Genomic DNA, 21,445 nt, shown 5'->3' on the forward strand with positions numbered 1-21,445 from the left:
GGGTAACTCCTGTTTGACTCTGTTATCCATGGCAAACGCGTCAATAAATCATAGATTTAAACAGTAAATGTATACAACCTAGATTATGGCGGTAAACGGAACATAATGAATAATTTAGTTAAACAATATTAACGCAAAAGGTAGGCATTAAACAACAGAAAAACATAATTACCTGTTGACGAAGATAAATCTTATGTGATGAGATCTTCGTCTAAGGATCTTATGAACTGAAAGCCCGCGAAAATGATGTCGCTGGCGGGCGCTATTTGGGGGTATTACGTAATAGAGAGTGAAGTTAAATAAAAAATAGACTGTGGGCATATGTAATAGTTCATGACCGTCACATTAGCGTAAACAAATGGAACCTGAAATGGAAAATAGTCATGTCTCCTTTATGGCAACCAGTATGTTTAGGTACTTCACTACGAGTGTTGCTGCTAGACCAGTATAAGTGGTGGGCTCTAAATCCACCAAGGCAGGCGGTTCAACAAATTTATTTATTTTTAGATATGGGGCCATCATTGCTAAAGTGCAATCTGGCAGAAAGCTGTGCTTGGCAGCACAGTGAATTTTGCTTTAGAGTGCTGGGCAAAATTTGTTAGTTCTGGGCATGCCTGCCCAGCACTGCCCACCGAGGCGACAACACTGTTCACAACATGTACATAAGGAACATGACAAAGAAGATGCTGACACTTTGACATGGTTCTAAAAGGCGAGTTCTTCCTGGCTCTTATAAACAGATACAAGAAAGTGATAGCTGCGTGCTCCCTGCAGCCAGACATCGATATCCTCCCAGGAGGTGACCAGACTGAGATTGGAGAGAAAGGAATCAACATGAGTGGTGGACAGAAACAACGAGTCAGCGTCGGTAGGGCCATGTACAGCTACAATGATGTGGTCATCCTGGTAAGTTGGTACTATCTCTGGGTTCACAAGACTTTTACAATTTTGTTTTCAAAGTTTAAAAGATAAACAGAATTGCTAAGGATAAAAAACATGTTTATTCGGTTTGCGGTAACACCAAGTCTATATCTACTTTATATATTTGGTTTGCAGTAACACCATGAGTGTATCTACTTGCCAGGTAGAGTTTCTCTTTAGAGAACTGTCTTGCTTTATATTCTACAACCACGGAGTAGATTTATTTGGTTTTTCGAGAGACTTCTCAGGAAGCGATGACTAGAGCAAGCTTGTCGAAACGTTGAGACCAATTTTAAGAACTCACCATTACTCTTAACTTCCTAGCTTGGATTATGACTGAATTCTCCTTACCTCCATTCCTCCTCAGGATGATCCCCTCTCGGCCCTTGACATGCACGTAGGCGCTCACCTCTTCAAAGAAGGCATCGAGGGATTCTTGATGAGAAAAAGCAAACGTACCGTCATCCTGGTCACTCATCAGACGCAGTACGCAGAGAAAGCAGACAAGGTAGTGTTCATTTTGATTGAGAGTGTCAATTGTGCCCTGTTCTGTTTGGTATTCGCAGCCCATGAACAGAACGTCGTCTATGCGCAGTTTACAGTGAAGTTGACATTGTTTTAATCGAGCCAACTGGACTTTATTAGTGACAACGAATTTCACGTTCTATCCTGGACGCATCATCAGGCAGATTTTTGGTGGCAAAAGGTATGGACCTGTTTTGTGGTCACTGAACCGAGCAGTTTACAGTGAAGTTGCTTTTAGGTTACGTCTGCTATTGGGCCAGTAACATTGCTGTAATCTTGAGAGAAGGAACTACACATTCATAAATCTCATCCCTGACGTGAATTCTAACAGAGATTTATTGACGTTATTTTCCCTCAGATTATTTACATGAAAGACGGTCGCATCGAGAACCAGGGCAACCTGGAGGAGATCCGAGAAGCCAACCCGGAACTCGCTGCCTCCTGGATCTTGGCCGTCTCTACCTCTCGCCCCGATTCTGATTCTGAAATGTCAGCTACAGAGGAAAGGGCGGAGCTTCTTCGTCAGATATCAGTCCATGAGAAAGAGGAGATGATGACAACCGACAGTGAGCTGGATTATTATTTTTTATTCATAATTATTCTGGTTTTTATTCAAAATAAAGGATTTGGGTATTCTCTGTAGGACTCAAAACACAATGTCCACAGGTTTACATTAGGCTTAAACTGTTTGAAGATAATCATGGTAGAAAGCTTCCCTTCAAATATTACTGTCTTAGGTGCTGTAGTTGCTGTAGTTTTGAGAAATTAGTAAAACAAGTCATGAAAACCATTTTTGTCTGAGTGAGAGGCAAATTGTTTTAGCAATAAAAAACTTATTAACCAGTTATCTTAATTATACCATAACTTGTAACAATACGTTTTACATGCAAGAACTAAGATGACAATTATTTTGTGACATTGTTTTACTCATTTTTATTTTTATTTTGTTTGACTTAAAGATAAAACAGAAGAGGGTCGTCTGGTTCAGGATGAGGAGAGGGCGAAGGGGTCAGTGTCCTGGAGGGTCTACCTCTCCTACATCAGTGCCATTGGTTACTTTGCTTTCCTCTTACTCTGCCTGTTTGCCGTGATACAGAATGGCCTGCAGATCTGGACAAACCTCTGGCTCTCCCAGTGGTCACAGGCTGGAGAAGATTCTGCTAATAATAATACAGAGGTTGGTTGTAGATGCTTCTGAATGAGAGTAACTAGAAATATAAATAGTATACTAAATAATAATAATAATAATAATAATAATAATAATAATAATAATAAGACTTGTAATGCGTACGTATCCACCCTGCTGGGTGTTCAAGGCGCAGTAAAAAAACAAAAACAAAAACAAAACAAAACAAAGAAAAACAGACACAACAAAATTAGTCCTTGCAGGTACAACCATGTGTAAAATCTCTTTTGAAGAAGTGTTGGCTCTGAAAAGAGCCGGTTTGGTCCCGTCGTTTGGAACAGTATACTGTGGTCGTCTGAATGAGTTGGTTAAACCTAATCTATACCTACTAGTCCCAAAACCTTCTCTACCCTACCTAAGTGATGGATTCAGAAAGACTGGGCACAGTGGGCCCAAACAACAAGTGCTCCATTTCATTTTCATTTTATTTTCATGTCATTTTATATAAGCATCACATTTCGTGGCCACAGGCCAAATTGGGTGTGATTTACAATAATTTAAGACACTAGACTCTATTGGTAATTGCCAAAGACCAGTCTTCTCACTTGGGGTATCTCAAAATATGCATAAAATAACAAACCTGTGAAAATTTGAGTTCTATCGGTCGTTGAAGTTGCGATATAATAATGAAAGAAAAAACTCCCTTGTCACAGGAAGTCGTGTGCTTTCAGATGCTTGATTTTGAGACCTCAAATTCTAAATCTGAGGTCTCAAAATCAAATTCGTGGAAAAATGATTTCTCGAAAACTATTTCACTTCAAAGGGACTCGCTTCTCACAATATTTTATACTTTCAACCTCTCCCCATTACTCGTTACAAATAAATGTTTTATGCTAATAGTTATTTTGAGTTATTTACCAATAGTGTCCACTGCCTTTAAATACCAATAAATAGTAAAAACATTAAGAAAATTAATGTTTTAACCCACTGCTCTGCGCTGAATACGCACACACTTATATCACCAATCGAGGTTGTGCATTGTTAACGTTCTCGTTTTCGTTCACGTTATCGAGGCCAGTGTGACCGGGCCTTAAGTCTGTTTTGTTTTTGATTACTAGAAACATCCTTTACAGTACTATCTGATTGGATACGCCGGCCTCTCTGTCAGCAGCATTGTGACTGGGACTATAAGTACTGGTATCATCTTCATGTTCTCTCTGCTGGCCGGCAGGAGGCTTCATAACTCCATGCTGAAAACTATCATGCATGCACCAATGAGGTGAGTCTGAAGTGGCGTGGCTGGGTGTGGCTAGGCGTGGCTAGGCGTGGCGTGGCTGAGCAGATAAGAACACAACAGGGTTGAGAAATGTCAGACTTTTATCTGACTATTTTGTGTCTGCCTGATGAGCAAAAGCTGTTATTTTTCTTCAGACATTAAGAAATCCTGCTCTTAGATCTGCTTGTTTAGTGCTGAGGATCAGTGTTGTACCCACAATGGGAGGTGCCGGGCTGGCCTGCTCGGCACTACCAAGTTTCGACCAGCACTCTGAGCAAAATACACTGTGCTACCCAGCACAGAATTCCCCCAGGTTGCAAAAATTAATCATTTCGTTGAACCGCTCACCCTTTGTGAACTAAATTGGAGCCTACCAATAAAATGTATTAAACTCTTGTAGCTACAACAAATACTATTCCAAGAAGCTTCTTGAAATCTTTAACTCCAGGGGTCACCAAAAGGGTAAAATCTTAAATTTTGATCCTATTTTCAGACCCTTTTGTTATTAATGACTTTAACCCCTGACTCAAACTCTGGTGTTACTGATCATCAGCAGAGAGCGGGTTCCAGTCCTGGTGGTTACACTTGTGTCATTATGCTAGACACTTAACTAGTAAGAAATGTTATCATTGGCCCTATCACCATAAGTGGCATGGTGAGTCTGGGAACAGCTGTTATCTAGTGGCTGATTTCGATCTAATCAAACTCTGGTGTTACTGGTCATCAGCAGAGTGCAGGTTCCAGTCCTGGTTGTTACACTTGTATCATTATGCTAGACACTTAACTAGTAAGAAATGTTAGCATTGGCCCTATCACCATAAGTGGCATGGTGAGTTCGGGAACAGCTGTTATCTAGTGACTGATCTTGATCTAATCAAACTCTGGTGTTACTGATCATCAGCAGAGTGCGGGTTCTAGTCCTGGTTGTTACACTTGTATCATTATGCTAGACACTTAACTAGTAAGAAATGTTAGCATATGCCCTATCACCATAAGTGGCATGGTGAGTTCGGGAACAGCTGTTATCTAGTGACTGATCTTGATCTAATCAAACTCTGGTGTTACTGATCATCAGCAGAGTGCGGGTTCCAGTCCTGGTTGTTACACTTGTATCATTATGCTAGACACTTAACTAGTAAGAAATGTTAGCATTGGCCCTATCACCATAAGTGGCATGGTGAGTTCGGGAACAGCTGTTATCTAGTGGCTGATCTTGATCTAATTCTCCCACCAGGTTTTTTGACACCACACCCATTGGACGCATCCTGAATCGCTTCTCGTCTGACACTAAAGTTATTGACCAGGTTTGAAAAATAAAAAATGTTTTCAATCGCTTAAGTTTACTGGGTTTATTATTATTAGTCCATCTTTGGTTTGGTGAAGAGTAAATTCATTTTTGGTTGAACAAAGACAAATTTACTTTAACCTGGGGCCTCCAGATGAATGTGAGGGCACTCTACCAGCTAAGCCATCTATAGACCGTATCGAATATGACGTCACCATTCAAATACGCTGTCACCATTCAAATACGCTGTCACCATTCAAATACCTGCCCTACAACATGGTGTCTGTAAGCGTGTGCCCTCGAAATCAAACCGGGAAGGATGCGAGTTGCAGGCTTCATTGAACAAAGATATTTTTTGACAAACTAGGGAGACCGCAGTTATCAGGGCTGGGTTGTCATCAGTTTTGCTTTGTTCATCCCCAAATTAATTAAATTTAGTCCAGTCAGTTTCCTTTCAAAAATAAACATTTTTATTCTAGTTTCCTATAAATAAGAACATAGAATTAGCTGTCATGCTCCTCAATGAACTTTTGAAATAAATTTAGATAAATATTTTTCCCTTTTTCCCACGTCCTTGCAAAAAACAGCTTCTTGGAAACACCCTGAAAAGTTTCGTGAATTATTGGCTCGCCTGCATCGGTGCGATCGTTGTCAACGCTGTCGTCACCTGGTACTTTGCAGTGACTCTAATCCCATTCATTTTCATCTACTTCCTCATCATGCATTACTTCCTGAGGACATCAAGGTGAGTGACATCACTGCCCAACTTCATTAAGCTGCTTAGCGGCAGATTTTGTGTTTATTGTGCTAATCTTCTTGCTAACCTGTGAAATATGCTCACACCTTAGAAAACTTTTCTGTTACAGTAAGTACGAAAAGTTGCTTACCATTGAAAAAACTTTCCTGTGAAATGTTCTTGTTGTGACCGAGCGGCTCAGAGCACTGAATTCAAACTCTGGTGTTTCTGTTAATCAGAGTGTGGGTTTGACACTTTAACCATTGCTTCGTGATCGAGCGGCTCAGAGCACTGAATTCAAACTCTGGTGTTTCTGTTAATTGGAGTGTGGGTTAGACACTTTAACCATTGCTTCGTGACCGAGCGGTTGAGAGCACTGAATTCAAACTCTGGTGTTTCTGTTAATTGGAGTGTGGGTTAGACACTTTTACCATTGCTTCGTGACCGAGCGGTTGAGAGCACTGAATTCAACTCTGGTGTTTCTGTTAATTGGAGTGTGGGTTAGACACTTTTTCAAAGTATGGTTAAAACCATTGCTTCGTGACTGAGCGGTTCAGAGCACTGAATTTAAACTCTGGTGTTTCTGTTAATCGGAGTGTGGGTTAGAGCCCCAGTGGTGACACTTGTATTTTAAGTAAGACACTTTAAAGCCATTATACACCTTCGTTACAGAAAAAAAGAAAAAAAGTTCAAAAAAATAATTTAGGGTTTACAGAAGGTAATGGTGAAAGACTTCTCTTGACATATTATTCCATGAAATGCTTTACTTTTTGAGAAAACATTAAAACAATATCACTTCTCGATAGCGAGAATTACGAATTTATTTTAAACACATGTCATGACACGGCGAAATGTGCGGAAACAAGAGTGGGTTTTCCCGTTATTTTCTCCCGACTCCGATGACCGATTGAGCCTAAATTTTCACAGGTTTGGTATTTTATATATAAGTTGTGATACACAACTGTGGGACTTGGACAATACTGTTTACCGAAAGTGTATAATGGCTTTAACCATTGCTTCGTCCTTCGAATGGGACGTTAAGCTGTTGGTCTTATGTGTTGTGTCATGCATGTAAAAGAACCCAGTTCACCCCGGTGTTCCTGATTGTGGCTGCTGAATGAGCCGTAGCATCTTGTAAACCCTTCCAAGGTGCTACATAAATGGGTCTCAGAATTCATCTCTTCAATAACCTATCTTTCTGTAAAAAAATTAAATACTAAGGGCCTTGAAGTACCTTGTTTGCTAAATACGTGCCCTATATAATACTTTGATACTATTATTTTTTTTTCTTATTATTATTGTGAAAAATACCGTTGCTGTTGCAGCAAGTGGACACTGTATTCAGCTTAAACTTGAACATGTGAACTTTTTGTATCTTTCTTAATAATCTTTCCTATAAATTAGCATTGTGTTGATAAAAACCTTAATTGTTATTATTACAATCTTCGTCAGGAACCTTACTGAAAGATTGTAAATTCTTTTCATATATTTTTTGTAGAGAGTTGCAGCGTCTGACCAACATCAGCAAGTCACCAGTCTATGCTCATTTCTCAGAGACTCTGGGAGGCCTATCAACCATCAGGGCCTACAAGTAAGAAATAAAATACTTTCATTTCATTTCATTTATCAAATTCTCTCTTGAGAAGTTCGTATTTTTTGTTTTTTTCTATTATCTTTGTGTTTCTCACCAACCTGCCTGTATATTTCTTCCCCTTCATATTTATTTTTCTGTAATCACTGTACCACCATATGTATACTAGTATTGATTGATTAGTTGTTATAGAAAAAACATTGTTGTTTTAATGGTTTTTCTCCTAAAAACATTGAGTTGAAACCAACGGTTCTTTTACTCATTTAGAGATTATCATTACATGGTGTTACCTTAAACCCTTTACTATATTATATTTCCACCATGCAGAGTTTCAAATCCTACTGGAAAAGAATGTTTGAATTGAACTAAATTGAATTGAACTAAATTGAATTGAACTAAATTGAATTGAACTAAACTGAATTTAACTAAATTGAATTTAACTAAATTGAATTGAACTAAATTGAATTGAACTGAATTGAATTGAACTGAATTGAATTGGACTAAATTGAATTGAACTAAACTGAATTGAACTAAACTAAATTTAACTAAATTGAATCGAACATTGATCATTTTCTGGTGCAGTGCCACAATTTCTACCTGATTTTGCACAGTAGTAACCTTAGCAACCAAAGTTTTTTTTCAAGAGCTGTATTTCTCAACAATATCGAAGTACAGTTTAGGAGGAAAATTGAAGTTGAGAAAAACCTAGTTGAGAAGAAAGAAGGTTCTTTTTTTTTTTTTAAAGAAAACATGAAAAAGAAAAAATTAAAAAAAATGCTACTTAATGATGGTTTGACTACTCTTTGTATTTCCAGACAGCAAGAACGTTTCCGGACCGGGCTGATCCAGAAGATTGAAAAGAATAACATCATGTTCATGTACTTGAATACGAGTAATAGATGGCTAGGAGTCAGACTGGTAAGTGACCCTTCCTATGTGCATAGATGGCTAGGAATCAGACTGGTAAGTGACCCTTCCTATGTGCATAGATGGCTAGGAGTCAGACTGGTAAGTGACCCTTCCTATGTGCATAGATAGCTAGGAGTCAGACTGGTAAGTGACCCTTCCTATGTGCATAGATGGCTAGGAATCAGACTGGTAAGTGACCCTTCCTATGTGCATAGATGGCTAGGAGTCAGACTGGTAAGTGACCCTTCCTATGTGCATAGATGGCTAGGAGTCAGACTGGTAAGTGACCCTTCCTATGTGCATAGATAGCTAGGAGTCAGACTGGTAAGTGACCCTTCCTATGTGCATAGATGGCTAGGAGTCAGACTGGTAAGTGACCCTTCCTATGTGCATAGATGGCTAGGAATCAGACTGGTAAGTGACCCTTCCTATGTGCATAGATGGCTAGGAGTCAGACTGGTAAGTGACCCTTCCTATGTGCATAGATGGCTAGGAGTCAGACTGGTAAGTGACCCTTCCTATGTGCATAGATGGCTAGGAGTCAGACTGGTAAGTGACCCTTCCTATGTGCATAGATGGCTAGGAGTCAGACTGGTAAGTGACCCTTCCTACATGTATGTGCATAGATGGCTAGGAGTCAGACTGGTAAGTGACCCTTCCTTTCTGCATAGCAATCCAATTACAATCCTTCTACTTGTCTTAGATCATCCACTCCTTCGTTACTGGTTGTTCTTTAAACCCACACCCATTGGGCTGACAGGGCTTTTTCTCATGCTGGTCCGCTACTTTGGAACAATCTGTCTCTTAATATCCGTAACATGTCCTCTATTCATAAGTTTATAGAGGGTCTCAAAACCCACTTTTTGGATGCTGCTTTTCACTGGATATTTGTGTTTCATTCCTTGCTCTATGAGCATCATTTTGATGGATACCGGCGCTTTAAAGGTGTTCTTCTTATTATTATTTGTGGGTGCTGTATTTGTTGTATTTGCTCATATAGGTTCATTTTGTTACCTTTATGATTATGCATTTCAGTTCCTGGCTCATGAACTAGTAAGGGACGAATTCAAAATTAAACAAGCGGTAACTAGGGGGGCTTTTTAAGAACCACCCGAGGTAATACAGGGTAGGTACAGCCTTGCATACGAACAATAGAGTCATGAATATCCGTCTGCACATGCTGGGTCAACTTGGGCATGGTTGGGTGACCGCGGATACAAAGAGCAATTTAACAAAAGGCAAGATTTTTGTGTGGGATTACTTCAGCAAGGGATTATCGGATTAGTGACAGCTGTCTGGCTGCTCCAATAAATGGTCTGCTGATCCATTCAGGTACTCATTGGTTCTAAAGAAACCAATGGACCGCAAACTCCACTTATCTATTGTTGAACAGTATCAATTACAAACTAAATGAGCCTCTGCCAAACCAAAGGGCTGCCGGCGGCGATATCAGAGAAGTGAACTTGGCTCTCTGTGGCCCCAAGAGTTCATTGACCTGTAGATAATTAGCTCATTATGGTCCGACTTCCTTTTGCCTCGTAATTCCCCCGGGGGAAAATGAAGATTTACCCCGAGTTACCGATTGTTTAATTTTGAATTCGCCCCTAAAGGGAACATTGTCTATTATAACACCCCTAACAAATATACTGCCTTTTCATTGGTGTAGAGCACGTCACATGATATGTCTTAGTTTTACTAAGCGGCGGTCGTGTGATACATGTAGTGCGTCGTTTGCCGTGTGATAGTCTGCCGACTATCACACGCCGTGCAATACCCAGACGTCTTTTCACCCACCTTTACCCAATCAGTTGTGCATCTGTGTATCTGAAATGCGCGTACGAACGGTTTGTGTACGAAGATGATAAATAGTCTGTTGGGGTGTTATAAAATAAATATTGACTGCTTTAACTCGTGCTATGGTTAAAACTACGACTGCCTCGGTGATCCCCGGACCGTTCCAAAATATAATGCTCCGGAAACCACCTCGGGAGTTGTAGTTTTAACCATACATGTAGCACTCGAAGCAGTCAATATTTGTACACTAGCACTCCTTCTTAAAGGGTGTATGTACATTTTGTAGGACAAACAACACAATGTCCACAGATTTACACCAAACTTACACAGTTTGAAGATAATGATAGTAGAAAGCTTCCCTGAAAATATTACTTGCTGAGGTGCTGTAGTTTTTGGGAAATGAGTAAAACAGTGTCATGAAAATAATTTTGGTCTCATGAGACCAAAATTATTTTAAGCATTTACTAACGTATTTTCAGTACATTGTTTTACTCATTTCTCAAAAACTACAGCACCTCAGTTAGTAATATTTGAGGGGAAGCTTTCCACTATCATGTTCTTCAAACCCTGTAAGTTTAATGTAAATCTATGGACATTTTGAAAAAGTACCCAAATCCTTTAATGTAACATTTTTGTTTCTTGTTTGTGCAGGAGTTGATTGGTGCATTTATTGTGCTGTTGGCGGGTCTTTCCACAATGATAGCAGCGGCTCAAGGTTTACTTCTCCCAAGTCTAGTAGGCCTCGCTATTTCTTATGCTTTAAGTGTAAGTATCAATTTCCTGATGATGACTAGAGCAAGCTAGTCCAAACACTGAGACTAATTTAAGAACTCATTCTGCGGTAGTGCAGTTAATAACGATCCAATAAGCTAAAGTAGTAGTTCCGGTCAATTTTCTGTACCTTCCGCCCAGGTAGTATAGTTAAAAAGCAGGGCAGTTCTTTTCAGAATTGAGAAGCTCCAGAAAAATTCAAATGTAATTCTGAATTTATCCTTCTAGTTGTTGTGCAAAATCTCCCTCATCGCAAGAATGATCCAAGAATTGCACAAGGGATGGTTACAAAAAGGGTAACCCCCAAACCATCTAGAATGCAGTAATTATGGGCGTGCATTCTGCTCTTCCAACCAGGCTCCTAGTGGATGATACCTGTTTTAGCGCACAGATAGCAGGTTGCAATGTGTCCCTGGTTGATTGTTTGGGTTGATATCCCAAATCAGTTCAGTGTAGCCCTCACCTTGAAGTGGCAGTCTCGGACCTTAAGACACTTCTGGAAGCCCACTTGTTTCAGGAGGCCTACCATCAATAACTTTTTATTTCTTCTGTGCCTCATCAGCGTCTTTGATTGATTGATTGTGATGGTAGGCGATAATACTAGGAATTAAGGTCAGTAGTGAGATTCAGGACTACATGTATGATGTGATCTGACCTTTGATGTTGAATGTTTTCCTACCCCCACCTTCAGGCATCAGGGCAGTTGAACTGGATGTTACGTGCAACAGCGGACCTTGAGATGCAGTTGAACTCCATTGAGAGAGTGCAATATTACCGCAATGTCGAGACTGAGAAATATCGAGGTAACTCTCTGACTAATGTAGTTTTTTGCAAACGTGGCCTAATTTCTGCACTTGCGATCAACATTCTTCGCTTACATGGCAATGTAAGTAAGCTTTATACACACTACACCAGACATTTATTTGTTACATGTACTTTGGACCAATCTCAACTCCAGTAGACAGCCAGGGTCCGATTCCATACCAAAATCACATTAATCTAACGGTGTATCAACCTGGTTTGTTAAGCAAAGTTTGATGTCAAAATACAAATCACCATGGTGATATTGACAACTGGCATTATAAGATGAATCTAAGTGCTTTCTGAAATCCAGCCGTGTGCTCTCAAGTACTTAGTGCACCATCAGCTGTCCTTTTCCTCACTGGGTGATGAGAAGCATTTATAGTTCAGGGTCTGGCTAAGGGGCCAACTGTCATGACTGGATTCGAACTCACACCCCAAGTACTTAGTGCACCATCAGCTGTCCTTGCCCTCACATGTACCTACCTCTGGGTGATGAGAAGCATTTATAGTTCAGGGTCTTGCTTAAGGCGCCAATTATCATGACTGGATTCGAACCCACACCCCAGTGATTTACAATAGCCACCATAACCTGAATGCAGAGCATTAGTCCTCCCTCCAAATACACACAATGAAAAAAGAAATGTGTCCTTTTTAACGATTTCACCAGCGGCTTAGAAATTTTACATGATACTTTTCTTGAAACTGTATTATCGACCGCCTCTAAAAATTCTTCTAGCATCAGTTTTAAAACTTTTCCTAAAATTTTGATGATATTAAAGGTGCTCTGACGCCAAATCCCAATTGGCCCGAGAGAGGAGAGATTGTTTATGACGGTGTGTCAGCTCGTTACGACACGGAACTCGACCCGGTTCTACAAAACATCCATGTTCGTATTCAACCAGCTGAAAAGGTAAAAGTCACATGGGGATCAAACCGAACATTCATAGAGCTGCTTTGAGAAGAGAACATTTGATGATTGTTAGCATTTAACTACTGTGATTGTTTTTGTATGGGCACTCCCTAACACAATCTGTACTTTAATACTTGGCTGTGCCAAAAATTCCTTAAATTCTTGTATCACTTTGTTACATTATATTTATGTTGATTGATGATTTTGGAAACAAATGTTGTTGAATTGAATTTAATTTAATGGTAAGTAACTGGTGGCAGTTAATTTGGGTTGAAATTTAGTAACATAGATTTTGAGAAAGAAGATAATTCTCACTAAAATATTTGAACTGAATTCGAGACCTCAGTTGAGGTCTCGAATTCAAGCATCTGAAAGCACACAACTTGTGCGACAGAAGGGTGTTTTCTTCCATTATTCTCTTGCAACTTGAACGACCAATTGAGTTCAAACTTTCACAGGTTTTTTATTTTATGCATACATGTATGTTGAGATACAACAAGTGAGAAGACTGGTCTATGACACTTACCCAATGTGTCCAGTGCTGTTAAGTGTGATGAATATCATGCGGTTCAGTACTTGTTCAGAGCCCCTTCTCTTGATTCCTTTGTGGTCAGGTTTTGCCTGCCATATCCTCTACCAGTAACTCAAGTGTATTTGAACTGTTTTTTAATTTTTTAACTGTTCATTAATTTGTACATGTACTTTTTCCTTGGTTGTTTCCCCCTTGTAAATTTTGTGGTTTTATCTTATTCTGAATTTTATTTAGAAGAGTTTGCGGTAACACCATGTAATAACAATCTCTAAATGAGTTGGGTGGTTCTGAACTCTGATGCTGCATGCTGCTTAAGTACTAGGCGGTGGATCAGCGGTGATGCACGAAGGCGGGAAATGTAGGCGGGAAGTAAACTCGATGATGCGTGGTGAAACCTGTTGTGGAGCCTTGGGGGTTGTGTGGGGTTGTGTGCTCACTGAACCGTGTCAGTAGGAACAAGCACAGGGGATAGTGAGGGTGTGGGGCCTCCCAACTCATTTAGAGATTGTTATTACATGGTGTTACCGCAAACTCTTCTATATCTTATCTCCACCATGCAAAGTTTCAAATCCTACTGAATTTTATTATTTTAACAACAGCAACAATTTTTCTTATGTTTTATTTATTGTTAATCAGTCTGTTTTGATTTATTTCCTTTGTTATTTTTACCTTCAGTCTTGGTATATACTTTATTTGAACGAGTGATTTTTTAATTTTTTAAATATTTGTATTGAATTTGGCTTTAAATTTATTATCTTGTTTTTAAATGTTTATTTTATTTTATGATTTAATATAGGCCTGTGCTTTTAAAATAAATTTAAAGTAGATGCTTATTGTTTCTTTTCCTTATTCTAATTTATTAAATTTGTAATGTTTGCTTAAATTTTTTTTCCAAAGATGCATCTAGATGTTTCTATTTTTATTATTAATGTACATATAGGCTATATGAATCTTTAAAATTGTGTATTTTCTTTTCCTGTAATTGGGGGCTCATCCGCTAAAATGTAATATAACATCATAAATGTAATATAATTATAATATACTTATTATAATATAATAATATTATAGTCAGCTATTTTTTAAACACCATTTTCTTCTTAACAGATTGGTATTTGTGGTCGGACTGGCAGCGGTAAATCCTCCCTTACTTTGACTCTCTTCAGGATTATTCAGACGTACAAAGGTAGATCATTTATTTTGAAGTGTCCCTAGTAAGGTGTTTTCAGACAGGTGCTCCAGAGTCGCGCCCAACCAAATTCTGAACTAAGTACATGAAAAGTTTGACATCTGAAACAGTTAGGAGTGACTGGACGTGATCAGCTGGAGCGCCTTGGTTTCAGACGTCATGGTTTCCGACGTCATGAGCCGAACCTAATGTAAATGTTATGTTAAGTTCGTCTGTCTGAAACCAAAATTTAATTGGGTCGACCCAGAGTGGCTCCTATTTGGTTGGGCGCGACTCTGGACACCTGCCTGAACCAGGTGTTAGTTACTCATTATGCCTAGTCATTTCATACTGCTGGGCTCACTGTGGCTGAGCGGTTAAACACCAGGTTCAAACTCAGGGCTTAATTTCGTATCGCTACTTCTTGCTAACTAAATATGAGCAGGATACAAGTTGCATGCAGTACATGTGTAAGTATTATTTTGACTGGTAACCTTATTCTGGTCAGCATAAGTCTTGTGTGCTTTTAGCTACTTTTTTTTCACAGAGGCTGAACTACAAAAAATTTACATTTACAATAAATTAGATATTTACAATAGTTTACAGAATATTATTAAATTAAAGATAACCTGGATAATCTGAATACATTCTTGTTTTATAAACGTTTGATTTGTAGGTAGTATATCAATCGATGGAATCAACATTGCTAATGTACCCCTCGTTGAGCTGAGGGGACGTCTAGCCATCATTCCTCAAGACCCAGTCCTGTTCATTGGAACTGTCAGGTAATAACAATACTACTAATAATAATAATAATATTAATAATATTAATAATAACAATAGTGCCTTCTTATATTGCGCTCAGGTCGCTCAGGTCCGTCACATCCAGTGACGCTCATGGCACTTCAACATTATTACCCCTGGTCACTGGGCCTTAAATTATTCCTTAAACCATCTTAGCTCTCTTCGGAGTATACAGTCTGTGCTGCCAAGTATGTAGCACACTAAGCTAAATCAATCACAAGAACCATCTCTGCCCACGCAGGTACTCATTTACCCCTGAGTGCAGAGAAGCTTAGGGATGAGAACATTCAGACTTTCATCTGAATTCAAACTTTCAAATCGGCATGGTGAAGAAAATGTGTTTTTTTTCCCACGTATAAAGAAATCCTGCTGTTTGGTCTGCTTCTGTGGAGATGAGGATACCATTTCCAAAATCTCTGTGAAATCTAAACCCAAGGCGTTATAAAGGTAGAAAGGCCATCATTTCAACATACCTCCTGAAAATTGGATCCTAGTTTCAGACTGTTCTTGTCAGCAGTGAGTCTTGCCCCTGGACTAATAAATAATGACTGCACTTTATTCCATGAGATTGAGCGGTTGAGTGGTCTAGAGCACCAGACTCAACCTCTGGGCCCAATTTCATAAAGCCTATTTAGCATAAAATTTTGCTTGGCTAATTCCTTTGCTATTTTTTACCAGTCATATCAATAGTAAACGTACAATATTTTGGCTGATAACCTATTTTTGCTTAGCAAGAGTTTTCGGTGGTTTAAAAGCTTTTGTGCTTATATGCTTTATGGAATTGGGCCCTCGTTATTTTGTATGCACTACCTTATGATCCAGAACATACAATGTAACCGAAAAGGGAACACAATTAAAAGATCTCTTTTGGGAATTCTTCACAAGGAATTTTGTGTACAAAGTCTATGTGAGGCTCTTATAAATTACAGCGACCAAAGGACAAAAGATGTCTCCACAGAGATGCAATAAATAAAATGTGTGTACCTCGCAGCCGCGCAGGCTTCTAAATACATACTACTTGAAACAGCTAAGGTGAAAAATAGATGGGGTAGGCCAAAATAAGAGATGGGAAAATGACATTGCTGCTAAACAGCACCTTCTACGAGGAACACCGAAAAGAAAAATGGGGACAGTGGAGAGTAAAAAGTCTCGGAGGTAATATCCTTTGGGATATATGGTGCAAATTGAACAACTCTTTGGGAGCATCAAATGGTTTCATCTTGTTTATTCTTCTACCCAAGGTATAATCTGGATGCGAGGGGTGAGCATGATGATGAGGCTTTATGGGAAGCTCTTGAGATCGCTCAGCTGAAAGACGTGGTGTCGGAGTTGGATCTTAAACTGGGTAAGAAAATAAGATCTTATGTACGAAACGAAAACCGGCATTTGAGCTTTCTGCATTGATGTTCTCTGTATAGATTAAACAACTGTCATTGTATTTACGAGATATTTGCTTTCTGTAACAGATGCGATGGTGACTGAAGGAGGAGAGAACTTCAGCGTTGGTCAGAGGCAGCTCTTCTGTTTGGCTCGTGCCTTCTTGAGGAAGACTCGCATCCTTGTCATGGACGAGGCCACTGCATCCATTGACTTGGAAACGGTAGGTTTAGGTCACAGGTCAATTTAGTGGTAGGGGGAAGGGTGGAGAGAGAAGAACAAATTAATAGTTTGTTCCTTCTTGACAAAGATTTGAGTCCTTGTCAGGATGATCGAGGTCATGCATCTATTGACCTAAAGTGGTAGGCTTGGGTCATAGGTCAATTAAGAGGCGGAAAGGGAAAGTTGAGGCGTGTTTCCGACAAAGGCAACTTCGGCCACTAGCTAGGGCTTAGCTGTAGCCGAAGTGGCTGTTTCGGAATTCAAGGTATTTTCTTGCGGCTAGAGATAGATCTTGGACCTTAATATTCTTGTGCCATTATCCTTTATAGTCCCAACTCCTCCAAAATCCTACTCATGATTTGACCATGGCTAAAATTAAGGCTATTATTCAAGGCTAAGGAAACAAACCATAACTTTGATTTTGCAGAAGCAGATCACATTTAATGTTTGGGTCATGATGTTTGCATTGCAGGATAGTATACTTCAAGCTGTCGTGGCCACTGCCTTCAAAGACCGAACTGTTCTCACTATAGCAGTAAGTAGTTCACATTCATTTGTAGTTTGTGTTAATTGTCATGTCATAGTTTTATGTTCATTTTCAGGCAACAAAATCCACTGGAGGAAATTCCTTAATGCGTAAATTGAAGGTTCTACTCCTTTTTAACTTCTATCAAGTCCAACTATATTTATTATACCTCGGTAACAAATTATGAAGTTTTGTTGGTCAAGAACCAAACCATTTGATGTGATACAAAAACTCATGTTCCATGGCTGCACAGCTTGAATGTTTTGTTAACCTGTGTACATTACCTTGATCGTTCCCACCGTTGGTCGTTTTCCAGCGCTTTGTCCGAAACAGCCGCGGGTTCGAGGGAACAGTGAAGAATTGTTTCTTATTTGAACAACTGTTCGTCTGCTTATTATATTAAACTATGCATACTCCAACATTAGAATGTTTGAAGATGACAACAGAACTTTGAGAAGAGGAATAATAATATACACCAGCGACCCTGTCACAGCGTGCAACAATTGTATAATCCTGGGATCGAAGTCATGTTAGTTGGTGCCAGATTCTGTTCCAATCATAATCAGCGCCTTATTTCATGGCTGTTAAAAAAAACCACGTTTAACCACTTCTCGGCGGATGGCTTGTTTATCCGCAAATTGTTTTGGACGCCTGGAAAACTTAATATTTTCCTCATTTGTTTGCAGATGGCTAGGATAGCTACATGTAATTAATACTATTGTTCTTGTATTTTACAGTGTACAATGTATATTCCATTTTTAAATATTCTTAAATAATTGTTAACACCGGTATTCTTTTACTTTTGTAATGTGCATCTGTACATATTTTTATGAAACTTGCGCATAATAAATGAGCAAATTATGATTATTATTTACCAACGTGAAGTTGTTGGTGTAAGCATACACTGCTCCAGGTTTCAGTAAATGATTTGGCAATGTTTGTATTTTGCTTGTAGCATCGAGTGCAGACCATCCTTGACTCTGATCGGATCCTAGTACTCAATGAGGGTCGGATAGCTGAGTTTGACACACCAGACGCTCTACTGACTCAAGAGGACAGTATTTTCACCTCACTGGTAAATGCTGGCACATAAGGCAGATGCAGGAAGTTGTGCCCAGTGCGAACCAGGCCCTTCATAGAACTGCTTAAGCACAAAATAAGCTAAGCAAAATTATGCTTACAAGAATAAGGTTACCAGCGAAAATACCATGTCACATGAACATTTTGTGACTGGTATCCTGCTAATTATTGCTTAGCAGAGATATTTGTTAAGCAGTATTTTCTGCTTTAGCAGCTCTATGAAAATGGGCCCATGATGGGCCGTTGTGTGTCAAACTTCAACCGCGTCTCCACGAAGTGGACTAGTAGACTTGGGCTCTCAATTCATGATTCCTGACACCACAATCTTGAAAGTGAATGGAAAGCGTGCAAAGTTGCGTCGCCTGGGATATTCCCAAAATGCTGCAACTAAGAATTTTGAGATGATGATGAGGTGAGTTGGGCCAATTAACAATCAGATTGGTTAGACATATTATTTTTGACCATGTCGAGGGCGTTTGTGAACCAAATTGGCGCGTGATGCAAAGCACACAACTTAGTGTGACAAGTGTGATTTATCTTCCATTATTATCTCGCAAATTCGAGGAGCGAAACTTGTACCCCTTGGACAAAAGAGTGAATTTTTCACTCTTTTTTACATTATTATAGAGTAGAGAACCCTGTAGTATTGAATTTGTTTATTATTGAAATAATGAAGGGTCGTCTTTCCAGTGCATCATATGGACCAAGAGTGTTGCACTCCACTGCTGGTCCAGCCGTTGATTTCACATAGAGTTAGGACTAGTCCTAACCAAACTTAAGGCTAGTCTTAAGTTAGGACGAGTGAGTCATCCTAACTCAAGATAAGACTAGTCTTAACTCTCATGTGAAATCGACCCCAGGTTCGATTCAGCAACCTCACTCTTTGATAATATAATATATATGTCCTTATATTTTTGTTGTTAATACTAACATTTCAATTAAGCCAATTTGTCTACCACCGGGGCCCCATTTCATAGACTGATATGTTCCCAGAACACATTGAATATACAATCAAGGGGGGGACACAATAAACCATGCCACATACTGAGCATGACGTGCTTTAAACAATAGAATTAGATTCACTTGCATGAAGAGTGGGCCCTGGACTAAAGTCTTTCATAAGTACCTTGGATTTTATTAATTCCCCATACTGAAATTTCTGGCGTCCTTTTACAGGTCATGTGTGAAGTGGCATTGATTCATAACGCACAAACATTTTGAAATATAATACTCTTTTTTTATTCTTTTTTTTTTATAACCATACATGAAATTTTATTTGAATAAATAAAAAAACCATACTTTTGTAGGTCTTTGTTTATTTTTTTAGAAAAGTGTCTTCAAAGGCAAAGTATACATTTGGTATACAATAGAACTGATGTAAAAATGTCATTTTAAAAGGCAGTCTATATATTTCCTCTTTATAACTAATTCTAAACAATGGTGGAGGGTTGAAAGCAATTATCTATATATCTTGTCTAGAGAATATTTGAATTAAAAATGAATCTATGTTTCTATATAAAACCTTATGATTTATTTGTTGTGAAGTTATTTTTGCCAGTGCCTCTCTTCCCCTCAATAGCAACCTAACATAGAAACCTAGCCCTTGGTTTTTGGAACAATTTGATTATTTCAGTCCTATACAAATGTAGATTTGTACAATAAAACTAACCAGTGAACGTTTAAATTCAAAAGGTGGTAGTGTTTTTGAGATATCGTAAAAAATCGGAAGCAAATAATGTTCACGTAGGAAGAATTAGTGCCTATCCATTATTACAATACACAATATTTTAACGCTTCTCGGATTCAAATTTAAGTGCCTAAAAACTGATACCTCTTTATGATATAAACTGGAGACGTTTATTTAAAGTGCCCTATGGTTGTTTCTTATAGGTTTCCTGCCATTTTGGGGGAACAACTTGGTTCATTTTCATGTTCAGTAGAAACTGTCTTTCATTTTCACTGTGAGATGAAGCTTGCGAAAAAGTACGAACTTAAAAGTGATCATTTTGTCCATGCGAGCATCAGCATCCAAGTTTAGCAGAGTATAGTATTATGTGCCTCCATTGATTATTATATTAGAACAGAAGCCAAACAAATCACATCCCAAAACCATTACATCAGAAACTGTTTACACCTTTAACATTGGCACATGCATACAAGTACACCCGACATCCGAGTAAGTTTAGAGCTGTTGACAGGAAAAGTGCCAACCTCTACGTGCATTGTTTCCTGAAACAAGGAAATTTAATTCCCCGATATATCCGGATCGGATAAAATGTCAGGGCGTTTAATTTACACCATGCCAAAAAAAAATAGAAAATCTTAATGTTGGATGTATTTTGCACAGTGTCCGTGGCATGTGCGAAAGCTGTTGAATGTTTTTCCTTATGAAACAGTCTGTCAGCATTCTTTAAAGGCAGTGGACACTATTGGTAATTACTCAAAATAATTATCCGCATAAAACTTTACTTGGTAACGAGTAATGGGTAGAGGTTGATAGCATAAAACATTGTGAGAAACAGCTCCCTTTGAAGTGACGAAGTTTTCGAGAAAGAAGTAATTTTCCACGAATTTGATTTCGAGACCTCAAGTTTAGAATTTGAAGTCTCGAAATCAAGCATCTGAAAGCACACAACTTCGTGTGACAAGGGTGTTTTTTTCTTTCTTTCATAGTTATTTCGAAACGAGTCCGACGACCAATCGAGCTAAAATTTTTACAGGTTAGTTATTTTATGCATACACCAAGTGAGAAGACTGGTCTTTGATAATTTCCAATAGTGTCCAGTGTCTTTAAAAGAAAAAAGGCCCTAAATATAAAAAAAAAGTTGATTTGGGCGAAAAAAATCAGACCATGCATCATGAAAGTGTAACATTATTATGTTTCCCAAACAACAACTCCAACAACAAAGATTACATGCCTTTATACGGAAACGGTAAACACCCACAAATCATTTGCATTCTGAAAATTAATTTTCAGTTCAAAGAATACTCAGATAACATTGAGCCCTCAATGAGCTCTCATCACATTTAAAACAATTCAATGTTTTATACTTTTGCAAACCTTACAGCCCCTGTCCCAACTTGTAAACCT

The 21,445-nt window shown here is 38.8% G+C and overlaps 1 protein-coding gene across 2 annotated transcripts in view; it reads left to right on the top strand.

The window, feature by feature from the left end:
• Window positions 1-20,008, top strand: part of LOC139953830 (ATP-binding cassette sub-family C member 8-like) — a 41,301-nt gene extending 21,293 nt beyond the window's left edge. The window contains exons 15-32 of one of the 2 annotated variants that reach the window (XM_071953413.1): window positions 741-906; window positions 1,289-1,429; window positions 1,805-2,012; window positions 2,406-2,623; window positions 3,691-3,851; window positions 5,083-5,152; window positions 5,721-5,878; window positions 7,368-7,460; window positions 8,276-8,378; window positions 10,815-10,928; window positions 11,626-11,737; window positions 12,518-12,648; window positions 14,285-14,363; window positions 15,022-15,130; window positions 16,391-16,494; window positions 16,616-16,749; window positions 17,221-17,283; window positions 18,230-20,008. In XM_071953413.1, the coding sequence (XP_071809514.1) occupies window positions 741-906; window positions 1,289-1,429; window positions 1,805-2,012; window positions 2,406-2,623; window positions 3,691-3,851; window positions 5,083-5,152; window positions 5,721-5,878; window positions 7,368-7,460; window positions 8,276-8,378; window positions 10,815-10,928; window positions 11,626-11,737; window positions 12,518-12,648; window positions 14,285-14,363; window positions 15,022-15,130; window positions 16,391-16,494; window positions 16,616-16,749; window positions 17,221-17,283; window positions 18,230-18,367 (2,302 nt within the window). In that variant the 3' untranslated portion in view covers window positions 18,368-20,008. The remainder of the gene's footprint in view (window positions 1-740; window positions 907-1,288; window positions 1,430-1,804; window positions 2,013-2,405; window positions 2,624-3,690; window positions 3,852-5,082; window positions 5,153-5,720; window positions 5,879-7,367; window positions 7,461-8,275; window positions 8,379-10,814; window positions 10,929-11,625; window positions 11,738-12,517; window positions 12,649-14,284; window positions 14,364-15,021; window positions 15,131-16,390; window positions 16,495-16,615; window positions 16,750-17,220; window positions 17,284-18,229) is intronic. The other variant, XM_071953406.1, reaches the window with a different exon arrangement.
• The last annotated feature ends 1,437 nt before the right edge of the window (window positions 20,009-21,445 follow it).

The sequence above is a fragment of the Asterias amurensis genome, chromosome 2 (assembly GCF_032118995.1).
Source record: "Asterias amurensis chromosome 2, ASM3211899v1".
NCBI classification, from domain to species: domain Eukaryota; kingdom Metazoa; phylum Echinodermata; class Asteroidea; order Forcipulatida; family Asteriidae; genus Asterias; species Asterias amurensis.